This window comes from Xiphias gladius, chromosome 2 (assembly GCF_016859285.1).
Source record: "Xiphias gladius isolate SHS-SW01 ecotype Sanya breed wild chromosome 2, ASM1685928v1, whole genome shotgun sequence".
NCBI lineage: Eukaryota > Metazoa > Chordata > Actinopteri > Istiophoriformes > Xiphiidae > Xiphias > Xiphias gladius.
The window spans coordinates 20,863,260-20,877,057 of record NC_053401.1 but is presented as its reverse complement, the minus strand read 5'-3'; the positions used below and the strand labels follow the sequence as shown (position 1 = coordinate 20,877,057).

General features: G+C 43.4%; 1 protein-coding gene and 1 long non-coding RNA gene across 5 annotated transcripts; one reads left to right on the top strand and one right to left on the bottom strand.

Annotated features, from left to right (window-relative positions):
- Positions 1–648: 648 nt before the first annotated feature.
- LOC120801378 lies at positions 649–1,617 on the bottom strand. The gene is made up of 2 exons (XR_005709094.1): positions 1,144–1,617; positions 649–1,028 (listed from the first exon to the last, which is right to left on the bottom strand). It is a non-coding gene; the product is annotated as an uncharacterized LOC120801378 (long non-coding RNA).
- A 235-nt stretch (positions 1,618–1,852) lies between these two features.
- msrb3 (methionine sulfoxide reductase B3) lies at positions 1,853–12,950 on the top strand. Of its 4 annotated transcripts, none has more exons than XM_040148280.1 (7): positions 1,941–2,053; positions 6,655–6,803; positions 8,435–8,543; positions 9,023–9,100; positions 9,437–9,465; positions 11,014–11,111; positions 11,767–12,950. In XM_040148280.1, exons 2-7 carry the CDS (start codon positions 6,728–6,730, stop codon positions 11,944–11,946), a joined length of 570 nt encoding a protein of 189 aa, XP_040004214.1. In that variant the 5' UTR covers positions 1,941–2,053; positions 6,655–6,727; the 3' UTR covers positions 11,947–12,950. The 4 variants fall into 4 exon arrangements, with proteins under 4 accessions (XP_040004205.1, XP_040004214.1, XP_040004196.1 ...); XM_040148262.1 differs by lacking the exon at positions 6,655–6,803 and adding an exon at positions 4,521–4,630 and having other exon boundaries at positions 1,947–2,053; XM_040148291.1 differs by lacking the exon at positions 1,941–2,053 and adding an exon at positions 4,608–4,630.
- Positions 12,951–13,798: the final 848 nt, after the last annotated feature.

Sequence of the window (13,798 nt, the reverse complement as noted above, 5' to 3'; positions counted from 1 at the left end):
CCAGAACGTTTCACGTCTCGTCTCATCTCATTTTGGCGAGACAGACGGGCGTCTCCTGCCGCGATTGGAACCCGATTCCGTCGCTGCCGGTCTCTGTTCGTATCAGCCTCTGGTAACGATGCTGCCGCGCTTTGTGTCAGGAGGAGCGCTGTGGGAACGTTGACAGTTTGTAACACTCAATTCTAAATGTCCCAGCCCCTGTAAGGAGACTTTACCAAACTTAGGGATTCCTGATTGCTTGTGTTTGTTTTTGTTTGTTTGTTTGTTTTTTACAGCATCCGTGTATCCAGAAAATGCTAAAAAAAACCCAGGAGACGCTAGACACAATTACATTTTTTAATGCAGTGAAATTGAAAGTTGGATTCAGTATTTGCAGTGTGAAATTGTACAAAATGATGCACATGTCAAATGTTCAAAATCTGCTGCAGTAGGTAGCAGACAACCCAACAGTGCCTTAAATTTGTGCTTTTTTTAAAACTGGCACTGCACTACTGGACAATGTACTGGACTTGAGAAATAGAAACCGTTCAAAGGGTGAGTAAGGCCTGCCATAGATGTAGTTTTGTTAGTTTCCCATCTTCAGATTTGGTATTTTGTAGCAGTTTCCTTTGATATTAAACCAAACGCTTCTCTCTATTTATTTCCTTATTTTTTTTTTTTAAACAGCCATGGTGATGTACTATTTTAATGTCACTATACCTGTTACATGTGTGTCATAACTTTATTTCATCAAGAATCAACCTTACATCCACTTCCAAACAATTGTCGGGATGTGTAAACCAAGAAAAATAAAGTGAACACTTTCAGAATGAAGCCAGCGGTCGGTGCATCACTGTAATCCCGTTTTTGTTCTCCAGCAGGGACGGCGCGCCGCCGTGGGTCTGATGTGAGGGCCCCTCTCCGGGCTTGTGCCTCACCTCTGATGTGTTGGATGTAAACACCGTACCTTGATACAACTGTGGTCTGAGCCAATACGCGCGGCTTGGTTTCCATTGCATTGTACGTTTGGATTCACCGGAATCCCTAACCTGCGAGCCAGACCGGGGAGGTGTAAAACACTGGACATTTAAAAGAGGGCAGATGTTTTAACGAAATTTCAAACATTTAAACAGCTCAAATTCAAGATTTATTAGGAGTTTTTACATTATAGTTTCTTGTGCTTCTCTGTCGGTCGGGCCCTGCCAGGTCCCCCCACCGCACCTGCAACTGGTTCTCTTGGATCTTTTTCTTGTATTGGAGTCAGGCAAACTCTCCCCCCTGTTCATACGCTGTTAGTTCTCCCGGAAACATTCACGCTCCCAACAACAGATGAGAGGTCCTTTAAGTCGAAATCTGCAAAAAGCCCGGTTTGCACTGTGATGATGGCTGTCCATCATCACCATCATCATCATCATCATCACCACCATCATCAGCGGTGTCAGTTGTGGGAACTGCTTTATTGATCCGAGGCAGTATTCCCTGCGTTGTAACAGAAAAAAATACAGGCAAAATATAGAACTACTGAATTGGGAAGTAACCCAATAGTTTTTGGTGTATTTATGATCTTTTTTTAAAAAACTCAGCTCGGCTTATCATGAAGTGTTTAATCCTGCTGCTTCCTTTTTTTTTTGCTGCTATTTTATTTTTTATTTTTTATTTCATTCCAGCACTTTTCGCCGAGCGCGTTCGCCATCCACCTTGACTCTGACCAAACAGCCGCGTACACCTGTGCTTCGGTAGCTTCGTCGGTTAACGCCGTTTTGTGTCCCGCTCGGCCGCCGTGCCCGTGTTGAGGATGCTGTTCACGAGTCCGGAATGAAGTGAGCGCGGCTGTCGGGTCCTGCCGTCCGGTGGCATTGTGATGCGGCGGGGCCGCTCTCCGCGAGCAGAGCGGACGCTGAGCGGGGTCCTGGCCATAATTGGAGATGCGCGGGCCTCCCGTCAGCGTGCAGCCTGTTGATCAGCGTCCTAGCCCGTGCTAAGCTCATGTGCCGAGGACCCGCCGCCAGACTACCGCTAGCCGCACGGCACCTCACCGTCACCGTCGCCCTCCTGCTGCCGCTGCTTTCCCCCGGTATGTCAGCGTCGTCCGTATTTCTGTCTCGTGTGTTTGGTGTTTCGGCCACGAAGGGCCCCGTATTCACGGTTAGCATCAAGGGGGACGTGGGGAGAATTTTAGCGGCGACAGGGACTTGTTTTCGGAGTTTTCTCTCGGGCGGGGAATACAGCAATGGGGGGGAGAAAACAAACAATATAAGTAAGCGAATTTGGGATAAGGGCATTCGTTTAAGAAAGGACACCGTCAGCCTGTCAGAAATGGAGACGGAGCACTAAGACTCCGCTTTTGTTATTTTTAGGCGCTTGTGTTGGCAGGCACAAATTAGACATGGCGGCAGCGCGCTACGACGCCACGGAACGCAGTGTTGTACAATGTGCTAATTACTTTGACATTTCAGGGCGTTAAGCACCGTCAGCTGTCTGGGATCACATTCCGTCCCCCCCCCTAAAACATGGCGCCCTGCCACTCCGGGTTCCAGGGAGGAAGCCGCCGCGGGGTCCGAGCCCGCGGCCCTTTTTCGCGGTGGTCTGTGATGGCGTCAGAGGGCGAACGTTTGGGGTTCGTTCCGCCACGTTCAGCTCAGAAACCGGCCCGGTGGTGGCGCCCGGAGCCAGGCTCCCCGGTCTGCTACACCTAACCGCCCTCCAGCGGCGGAGGCCGTCGTGGCAGCCACAGGTCACCACCCGGCTGACGGCTGGACCGGGGCGCTGCTCCGCGGCTTATGTGTTGCGTGTGTCTTACCAGTGTCCACCCGGTGTCGTGTGGCGTCTCACTTGAGCTGAAGACGTCGCGGGTTCTTAGGCCGTTAAACACGGTGCCTGTCGCAGCTGAGTTACCCCCTCCTCCCTCGGCCCCGGTCGCTCCTGCCAGCACCCGAGGAAGCTGTGGCAGGAGGTTTTACCCTGGGGGTTTGGATTTCTCCCTTATAGTGGGTTGTAGCTCGTTACGGCACATACAGTGTCAGAACCCGTGTGTCTAAGGCAAGACAGGACAGGAGGCTGGGAAACTGACGTAAACACGGGTTTTGTGAGGCAGCAAGTGCGATCAGCATATTAAGCTTGTGCAGATATGCGGTTTCTACGAAGAAAACTCTGCACAGAACACCTTTGACATGTTGTTGACGAGAGCACAAACGACAGGAGCGTAACTTAAAATCATTTTCAGAACTAAAATCAAGTGGGGGAAAAGTAAGGGGTCTTGGCACCTATTACATTTTTAATGGACAGGAGATGTAACAACGCTTGTCCCACCATTCACCCTCTGCAAATCTGTTCATGCCTTCCTCACTTGACTAAAATATAATAATAATCAGAATGATGATAACAAGGAGTTCAGTCGAACATCTTCAGGAAATCAGCATCCACACTGTGTTGTATTGAAAGCTTACATAGAGAAAAGGTTTGTGAATGAGGCGCCGCATGTGATCATGATATAAAGCTCCCTCGAAACCAGTCACAGCGATCAGCAGGTAAACTGCTGCTTAACTAATCCTGACTGACTCAGCACTTTGCCTGGGCGTAACGGCGACGACGACCCACTGGAAGCAAACGAATCGCCTTCGGGTGCGTTGGCGCTCGCAGGCTAGTGAGTGGCTTGCTCATTATCCTATTCAGGTGGCTCTGTGTTTTTTAGAGGTACTTCATGGTGAGGAGTGAAGGTTTTGTCCCAACGTCTCCACCTGTCACTGCCTGCCTGTCTGTGAGTGGCTGACCGTTGCCTGTTGTTTTCTGAGGTATCAGGTGTCACTGGCAGTAGCGGGCCCACATCAGAGGCCGACTGGCCATTTTAACAGACTCGCAGTGGTGTGACAACTGCAGTTTTGTGTTTTCGTTATGTTTCAGACTACAGACCAGTTATTTCCTCTCACGCAGGCATCGAAGCTGCGTTTTTATTGTTAGCCGGCTGTTGGCTGTAGTCTGAGGTGTGTTCGTTTGCAGTAACATCAGGCAACACTTTATTGTGTTAAAGATTTAATTTTAAATGGATCAAATTTGCTATGTTTCTCCAATCTACACTCAGTAACCTATAATGACAAAGTGAAAATGTGTTTTTAGAATGATATACAAATTCATTAAAAATCAAACGCCGAAAACTCTCGTTTACAAAAGTACTGACGGGCAAAAATGACAGTTTGATCCATTTAAAATTAAATCTGCAACACAATGAAGACTGCAGAAAGTGAACGGTCTGACTACTTTCTGAAGCCAGTGTATGTCCCCGGGTAGAATACTGTACGCTGCTGGAAACGCTGCCATATAAGGCGCCTTTGTAGAGCTTTTCCTCTTGGAGTTTGGTTTACTGGCTTTGAATATGAGTTGCTATAATGTGAATATTTCCCTGGTGAACTGTACCATGTTGATCCAGAGAGATCACATACAATCCAACCGTCACTGGGCTGAGGTAATGTTCAATGAGGTTATTAAATATTTTTTTTACAGAAATGGGCAGCTCTCTCTCTCTCTCTCTCTCTCTTTTTCTTCAGTATGACTGTGCGTCTCATGGATGTCCTCCTCAGACGTGGGCTCTTCGTGGCCCGGCATCTTGCGGTCAGCAGCTCAGTCTACAAGCCTGCGCTGCGTGCTGCTCTTCTAGGTAGAGTAACCTGTTAGCCTTAGAGTTAACATGTCCAGCCCCCTCTAATTAGAGCTATCGGATGCACAAAATCGAGCATGCAGCCATGAAAGCTACAATGATAAACGTTTCCAGTCGAATGAGTGGTATTGAGCTCAGTGACTTTTAATGTGTCGATGTCTTCTGTATATGCCTCTGGAAGCAACATCAGCAGAGTAACTGCTTGTCAGGAGCTTCGTGGCACATGTTTTCATGTCCAGACAGTGATATACAAGCCTAAGATCTCTATGCACAATACCAAGCACACTGCAATTTGACTCTGAAACGGTGGAAATGTGTTGTTTGATGAATCATGGTGAATCACTTTTCTGGCAGTCTAATGGACAAGTCTGTTTTTGGCGGATGTCCGGAGAGTGCTACCTGCTGGAATGCATATATGGTGACAGAGGAGTAGTGGACTGGATCTGGTTTGTGCTGGTGTGTGGTTTAAGCTCGGCAGAAACCAGCACAAGGGAAGTCGTAATGCTCCAGCATACAATGATATTTTATTTCATGCCCGCAGCGACGGTGATATTTCAGACGACATCATCCAACTTTGTTTACTAGGTCTGTCACAAAATTACCGCCGGGGGCACAAAATCTTGTCGCCTCAGTTTTTTCAGTTTAGTTGGGTTATTTATGAAGATATGTAAATGAGCCCGGCCAAAATTCATCTAATTTGCTGCTGCTGAAAGGTAAATTTTTCTTAAAAATAACAGATTGCTCTTCTTTTGTCTTGTGTTGTGGTGCTGGTTAAAGAAACTTTATAATGTGTCTTTGAGTTTCTCTCTCTCTCTCATACACACTGTTCCTCTTGGCTACAGAGTCTTTCCCTCTGTGTTTGTCTGCTAAAAGAATGCTGCAGATTTTACACTTTTTCACTTGTTCAATTTTCAGTAGCAGTTTTGTGTGCTGCAGGAGTTGGTCTGCGGTGACAAATCAGTTGCTGAGGGTATTTGTGTAAATTTCCATTCCCTCCTCCCCTTGGCTGAGGAATCACATGTTTAAATATCCCTTCCAGACATGTTCTAAGACATATATAAAAGTGCTCTGCTTGGAAAAATAATTTGTGTCTTATGTGCTTTTTCCACAAAAACAAGGTTGATTACCTACTTAACAAAACTTTAAATCCTAGTCCAATCCTGCTCCTATGTCCACATCTTAAACTCATATATGGATAAACACATAAACTTTTCAGTTAATAATAATAATAATAATAATAATAGTAACAATATGTATAAAAATGTGTTTTTTTTATTTTATTTTTTACTAAGACATACTAAAGAAAAAAGGTATTCTGGAGAAAATCAGAAATGCTCCTTGTCAGTGGTCCCTGTATCGGAGAGCTTTGATTCCAGTATCTTAGAGTCCTTTGTCATAATTTTAATAAAGTATCGGCATAGACCTCCAATGTTTAAAGCCACAATGACATTTTCAGAGCCTCTTATTTGAACAATTTGGTTTATTTTGGTATAACCTGAACTTTGGATCAAAGTACGATATAGACAGGTTATTCCATAGTGTAATAATGGGAAATCCATTCAACAGAGTGCACATGCTTTCAACGTTGAAAAATCTGCGATGGTAATATCGGTTGGTTGAGATTTTCTGTATGTTTTCTAGTCAGGGAGATGAGTTGGACTTTGCTTTCTGAGAACAAGTTTTCTTTAAATTTTGAGAAATTAATTTAACATTATTTAAAATTTCATGGTGACTTTATTTTTAGACATCACCAGCTGAAAGTCAAACTATACTGGGTATGTGGATTGCAGTGAAGGAATTATTCACCCATGCAGGATAAGGTATTAATGTGTTTTGTTTTTCTAGGTGTGTGTCAGTGTTCGTCATGCCTGTTAACCAATGTCCTTCACCTCTGCATGACCAGTGGGAATCCCAAACAGATCCTGATGACCAGCGCTCTTATTCCACATTTTGTCTCTAATGCTGTTCATTATAAAGCTGTGTTGTCATGTTATTTCTCCCTCTGTCTGCCCCCCTTCATCCAGCCCAGTCCTTGGTGTAGCCCTGCTGAGGGCTGTTTGTTTCTAGTGGTGGGTGGAGTACTTCTGTCCAGCAGCCATGTCGGGCTTCAATCTGCTGCATCTAATAACCAAGAGTCAGCCTGTAACACTGAGGTCCTGCAGTCTTCCCTCAGGTCCACTGACTGGGTGCTGTGTGCCTGCTGTGCTCTGCCTCTCTAAAGCCTTAACACTTGGCTGGTGTGTCAGCATGTCTTTACTGTTCCAGTCTGTGTATAATCAGAATGATGCGAGCTGCTTTCAGTTCTTTTCTTACATTTGATTTGGAACAGCGATAAATTTTTTTCTAAATTGGACCAAATCTGAACAGGGCTGGTTATTGGACCTCAATACTGTTTTTAAGTAGCAAGTGATTTGTATTCGTAGCAGTGAGTATTGAACTAGTCCAGGTACTGCAATTATACAACTGAATGCTTGGTGAGATTCTTAATCCTGTTTAGTCATTCTTTGATCAGATATTATGTGATTTTAAAGTCTAATTTAGTTAACTTTATTTTATACTGAAAATCTTAGATATATTCATTCTGGCATGGAAGGTGCTTCTCCATCTCAAAAAAAGAAAAAGCGCCCTTGCACCTCTGCATGAAAACTAATGACAGCGCTTTGTGTTTAGTAATGGCAGGTTTATGCTACCCTCTGCTAAAGGACACTGAAATGCAATGCACCAATTCGTTTTCTGTCTTGTGATTTGATTTTAATGTAGTAATCTTACCATTTGTAGTCATTTTTTGTGGCCAATTGAGTCCAGCACATCGCTCCGAGTTCTGGAACATGGAGTCATACAAAAAGAGCTTTTTCTGGGTTTCCAGCAAAATTTATCCAGATAAATCAGTAAACCTGCCTCTTGGAACACGTGCCTGGTATATTTAAAAAAAAAAAAAAAATCTGTACCAAAACTCAGGTAAAAAACTGGGACTGCCAATTTAAAACCACACCAAGCTCAAAATCTGGGCACAAAAATGACTGGGACCACTGTTTGTAATCAAAGCTGACATTTGTGTGTGGATGTGTGTTATTAAATGAATAAATAGTCCTTAAATTTTTTGTGATAAACTTTATGAAACTGCTGTGTTTACATTAGCATACATTCCCCTTCATTCGACTGGAACATGCACACATCACCCACGCACTCTTGACCTGCTGGTATCAGATACAAACAGTAGTGCCGCTAGTGTTGAAAATGTCCACACTGTTCCTTTTTAAAATGGTCCTTGTTGCCTTTGGTTTCAGCATCTGTTGGGTTTGTAGCTCTACTCACATGCTCCTGTCACACAGCTGATATTTCAAATGCTAACACAATATTCAAATGATTCACTGCTTGGCTTCGGTTTGTGATTTTGTTAAAAAAAAATTTACACTTAAAAGGTTTTATTGCTCATCAGTTATTTTTTTGTTTAGTTTTTTTGGATGAAAACAAGTTATGCCTTTGGTTTTTTTTTTTAGTTTTTTTTTTTTATGTCAGTTATCCTTGCACAAGAAATGTCTGCAATTTGAAGCAGTGAAGATTCACCCACATCTGAGAAGAAACAAAATGTCAGCGCCAAGAGTTTCTGCCCCACCTGCTTTTAATTATTTTTTGTGTCTCAAAATGATGTGAAGACAGAGGATGATTTTACATTTTTCTTTGTAGAAAAATAGCTGGATATAAGGGATAGTGCTATTGTGACATGCAGTTCTTTTTTCTTCCTGGTGCCGTCAGGGGACCTGCATAGTTACCATGTTTTGTCCTCACTGCCTCCCCCCTCAGGAGCATGTAGGACCAAAAAGACATGGCCAGTGAGCTTCTCTCAGGAGGAGTTGAAGAAGCGCCTTACACCGATGCAGTTCCACATTACCCAAGAAAGAGGAACTGAGAGGTAGGATCAACCACTGTAACCACCTGCTTACCATAAGCACTTGTACATCAATTACATTTTCTGCTATGCCTCTAATTGCTGTGCCAATGGTTTTTCTCAGTTTCAAAAAATATGTTTTTCTTGTGATCAAAAATCAAGCTGTGGAATATCATAAATACCCATCCTGAATTCTCAACTTTCAGTCTATACATACAGTATATATACTTGGTGTGTGTATATATGTAAAGAATGAAAGTGTGTATATATATAGAGATATAGATATTTCATACTCATCAAACCATTCAGTGACCCCTCATGCCCTATGTATGGGGGCACCGTCATCCTGATTCTCCACTAATTTTTCAGGTTTTTCCTTTAATTTGTCACCTGTCTGTATATATGCCGCATATATTGCAAATATATATTTCATGTTGGACACATGTTGGCAATATTCATCATTTTTCAGCATTCAGTTTTACTGATAGAGCCTTTTTCCACAGTGCGTTCACTGGTGAGTTCACACATCATAAAGATGAGGGGACCTACACTTGTGTTGTCTGCGGGGCCCAGCTGTTCAGGTAAGGACTTCACCGTTTCTTTGCGTGAACAAGTGCTTAACTCCAGTGTTGGTGTGTAGGTGTAGGTCTGACCTAAGCTTACAGAAAGAAATGTTGCCTGTAGGCACGTCTTACCCATCTAGAGAATCGGCAGCTAAAATAATCAGCTGGATGAAAACCGGAAGACTGTAAATTCTAGCTAGCTCTTAAATTTTAAAAACTTTATTGTTAGTCAGATGCTGGGAGTCATAAAACTCCACTAAAGTGTAAAAGAATAATGTTAGAAAGATGACAGTATTTTTTTCTAAAGCATGAAATAAACAATTTTTACAACTGACATTTTTGTTTCTTTTATAGCTCAAACACTAAATTTGACTCAGGATCAGGTAAGTTGAATCCCTGTTGTCCACTTTCTCACGCTTCCATTTTTACAAGCTGGGTCTATTTTTGCTGGAATAGGTCACGCTCCTGAAGCAGTTCTTTGAATGTACAGTACATAAAAGCTGTTATTTGTTAATTATTGACTTAATGTACATACAGAAAAACTACTTTTTCTTGTAGGTACGTGTCACATTTCCACAGTCTGTGAAGCAGGAGAATTCTAGGTTTTTTTCTTCTGATAATGTACACTGCTCAGGAAATACAAACTGAAGACAAGGCGGCATGCTTTGTACAGTATTTAAAAACTAGTAAAGTACAGCCACAGAGTATTTGTAGGTAAAGAATAGAGTGCTGGAAGATGCTTGGCTTCCGAAACGTGTCCAGAGGACATTTGAAACGCAACGGAGACAAGACGAAGCCTTAGTGCAGCCGCATCCAGTGGACACGACAGGTTAAACTCTCCGTCACTTTAATTGACTGGTCTACAACCAACAACTCAATCAGTAACTGGTTCATCAGCACAATAACCAGTCAGTGTGAACAGACGTCTGCAGTGTGACTTAGTTCCAACGTCTATGGATCCAGTACGTCCTGAACCAGTGAAGGGCAGCAGACGGCTCCATCAGATCGGGGCCCTGCTGGGCCGAGTGGTTTCACAGTCGTCTGCAGTGTAAATTAGAGTGCGCTTCTGCTGGGGGGTCAGAACACTTACCTTGTTTGTTTGGCTGAAAACAGTGTGTTATGTAGAGCTAGCAGCCAGTTTGTTGTTAGACTGTGGACCAGTTTGCGCTATACACTTTCTGAGCTGTCAGTTTTCAGTGTTTTATGGTGATCACGGTCCAGTTACATATACTAGATAAGAAAACACAGTCAGTCAGCAGGGGGCGCTGCCTCTCCAGCTGAACACAAGCATACCAGCCCTGTTTCCAGAGACTGCCTGATTTAGCTTCAACGGTGTCTGTGCTTCTCGTCACTCCTCAGCGATGAGGTTAGGTTCTCCTATAGAAGTTAAAGTAAAGCTGAGTATCCAATCGGAGACATGACAAACGCACAGATGAAAAGACTATCCATTCATCCATTTTTTGAAATATTTCAGTTTGGACCACAGTGGTGGACCAACCCTAGAGCCATGCAGGTAGCATGGTTAAAAACACGTTCTTCAGTGTAGCGTCAAAGGATGTTTTTTGTGTTTCCTGTCAACAAAGGAGAAGGGGAAAAACATTTAATCCATTAATACATCACCACAAACTAAAAAGAGGTAAATCAAGCCTCCTCTGATCCAGTCTCACCAAAAAATGAACAATTTGAGCTGTGCATATTTACCTCAGGGATGTTGTATCAGGTTGCTTTACATTGTACTGGTTCACTGACATATCGTCTCCAGCTCTGTCCATGTACCTGGATATAAACATGCCCTAGTCATTTCACATGTGTAAACAGGCTTCATTTTTTTTCTCCAAATCTAACACCAGCCCACATCAGATGAAAAGTATGACTAATTATCACTCTCCTCTGCACGACACGCTCATAACATGGTATCGTCATGTGTTCAGGTTGGCCATCCTTCTTTGACCTTGTGAAGGAGGAGTCCATAACTCTGTCAGATGATTTCTCCTATGGGATGCACAGAGTGGAGACTACCTGCAGCCAGGTACAAGTAGAAACACTGCATTACACCCTAACAGTATCTCTTGTTTACTCCTTTACCACAGAGTCACTGTGAGACTAAAGTCAAATGCAGCAGCTTGTCTGCAGCTTTTCAAAGACAAATGAAAAATACGACCAGTCAAAACTTGAAACTTAAATAGAAACAGAAATAACTACAAAATATGCACAGCAGAGCACAGACCTCCACCAAGGCCAATGTCAAACAACATGAACCAGACTTAAGAGGAAAAAATGCAAATTTATCCGAATGACTACATAAAAATAACTCAGTAGTTGACAATATATTCCTTGTAACAGTAATTAATGAACCACACCTTTGACATAATATCAACAGTAAGAAGTTCTTCATGTAGGCCTGGGAGACGTGTGGTTTTGAGGTGGTAGATCCAGTAGGCCACATGTTGCTTGAGGTGTTGACCGTGACCACCTCTGATGTCCAGACCCATGGCCTCTATGCCCCCTATGCCCTCCAAGAGCACCAGTGGTTTGGGGGACACGAGGAGCAGCAGGGTTATGCAGGAGTAGTGCACAACCCTGTTACTGCAGAACACAAACAATGTCGCAGCTCATGTGGCTCATGAGCTCTGTTTCATTGACTGTCAAAAAGCTGCGTATCAATCTTTCCTACTGTGTTTCAGTGTGGAGCTCATCTGGGACACCTGTTTGACGATGGACCAAGACCCACAGGGAAACGCTACTGCATTAACTCGGCCTCACTGGCTTTCCAGCCCAAAGACACGGCCCCCTCCGCCTCCAGCTCCGCGGCCGAGGGTGGAGCTGCAAGCAGCTCAGTGAGCGAGGGCAAGACAGAGCTCTGAAAGACCGACTTGGGAACCACAGCTGATTGATGGCTGTGCCTGTGTAGGGGGAGTCCAAGGGTTCAAATACATAAAATAGTTAGGAGATCTGTGTTTCGGATTGACAAAGTAAAGAGAGAGAGAGGTGATTATATTGTGAGATGAAGGTGGGTGCTCGGGCGTCAGACACAGACCACTTACTCTGATGTATAATCTGTCACAAGGAAAAGTGCATGTTTTCCAAAACAGCTATTTTGTAGTCAGCAAAAGCTGCAAGACTCACTGCATACATTTATTGCCTTAAGGGGAACTTTCAGTATTTGTCAACCTGCGTGTTGTTCTCAGATTTTCCTCCGTTATGAATATTGGCCGTGATAACATTGTAGAGATTTGGGACCAGGGGAGCAGGAAGAGGCCTTGGTTTGCTCTGCAGTGTGCCGCAGGAGCTCAGAGGGACGACTCTGTGTTTACATTCGATATGATTCAAAGAAAAGCGCTTGAGGTGATTTCTGTTAGATTGATGCTTTTAGAAGGCTAGCGGAGGCTCGCGCTTTTTGCCCCATTTGACGTTGGTCTTGCTGGTATCTGCATTTACCATCTGTCTACAACAGGAGTTGTAAACATGTAAATCATGTAACATCCATGTTGACAAATACTGGACTTTTCTCCCTTTGATTTCCTAGGTCTGGGGTAGTAGCATTTGGTCTGCCTATTTAATCATGGATGAAGTGCTATGTTGTAGACACACACACACACACATAAAATATATAACTGTATTCTATATTGAAGTTATCTTTGATACTGAGATGACGATATCAACTATGCAAGTGCCCCTGTCACCAGTGACACAGGCAGTAACGGAGCTGTGATAGATGGCGCCTTGTTGTGGACAAACACTGTCCTGTGGCCTTTAGGTCACTTCCTGTATTTGTTCCGTTTTTAGTCCTTTGCATTAGGAAATATTTTCAGTTATTGTTCACAGTTTGCATTAAAACAGTTAATAAAAATAAAATATCTAGAAACCATGTGACTTTCTTGTTCTACTTTCGAAATTGTAAGTAGACATATACCGTATCAGCTGTATATACTCACAGTATATTCATATATACTGTGTGTGTATATATATACATATATACTGTATATAGAGCCAGTATATGTGACACAGTGTATGTCACAGTTGCATGTTTCAAACTCAAATGACTGGCGAGTTCCCGTCTGCTGGTCGTTCGAACAAGGCACCAATACAACTCATATAATCCTTCCAGGTGTTACTATATATCACCGCATCGTCCAAATATACAGTGCAACCCTCAAGACCATCAGCAACCATATTGGTACGTCGCTGAAACGTAGCTGGTGCATTATGGAGGCCAAAACTCATGACTGTAGACGAACAGGCCAGATGGTGTTATGTTTCCGTATTTTGCTCCACCAACTTGATCAAAACAGTCTTCAACACGGGGCAATGGGGTAAGAGTCAGGCTTTGTCACAGCATTTATATTGCGAAAGTCTGTGGGGCATCTGTGTGATTTATAAGATTCTTCAAGTAGCAAACCTGGATAAGCCCAACTAGAAGAAGGTACAGCAGTGTTGTTATCAAGCATGTACTTGACTTTTGCATCAATAATTTTTCGCTTCTCTTCAGAAACACGTTAGAATCTTGGAGGGGTTGGTTTTGCGCCGCCTTCACATTAATGTCTTGTCCAATCAGATTTATTTTTCTCCTAGTGAGGACGGGTAACCTTTCGTTAGTCGGGCCAACTCTGTAAGCCAACAAAACATCTACATTTTTGAAGTGACTCGAGTTTTTCGAGCGACCGCGCAGTAGAGTCATCAGGCACACACCACCTGAGGCGGTGTGTGCACATAATG

Bases quoted from the DNA above. Each gene is read 5' to 3' on its own strand.
- msrb3 (XM_040148262.1), top strand. From the start codon at position 4,522: ATGACTGTGCGTCTCATGGATGTCCTCCTCAGACGTGGGCTCTTCGTG. The intron at 4,631-8,434 runs GTAGAGTAACCT...CTCCCCCCTCAG, and splicing joins GCTGCGTGCTGCTCTTCTAG to GAGCATGTAGGACCAAAAAG. The intron at 11,112-11,766 runs GTACAAGTAGAA...ACTGTGTTTCAG, and splicing joins TGGAGACTACCTGCAGCCAG to TGTGGAGCTCATCTGGGACA.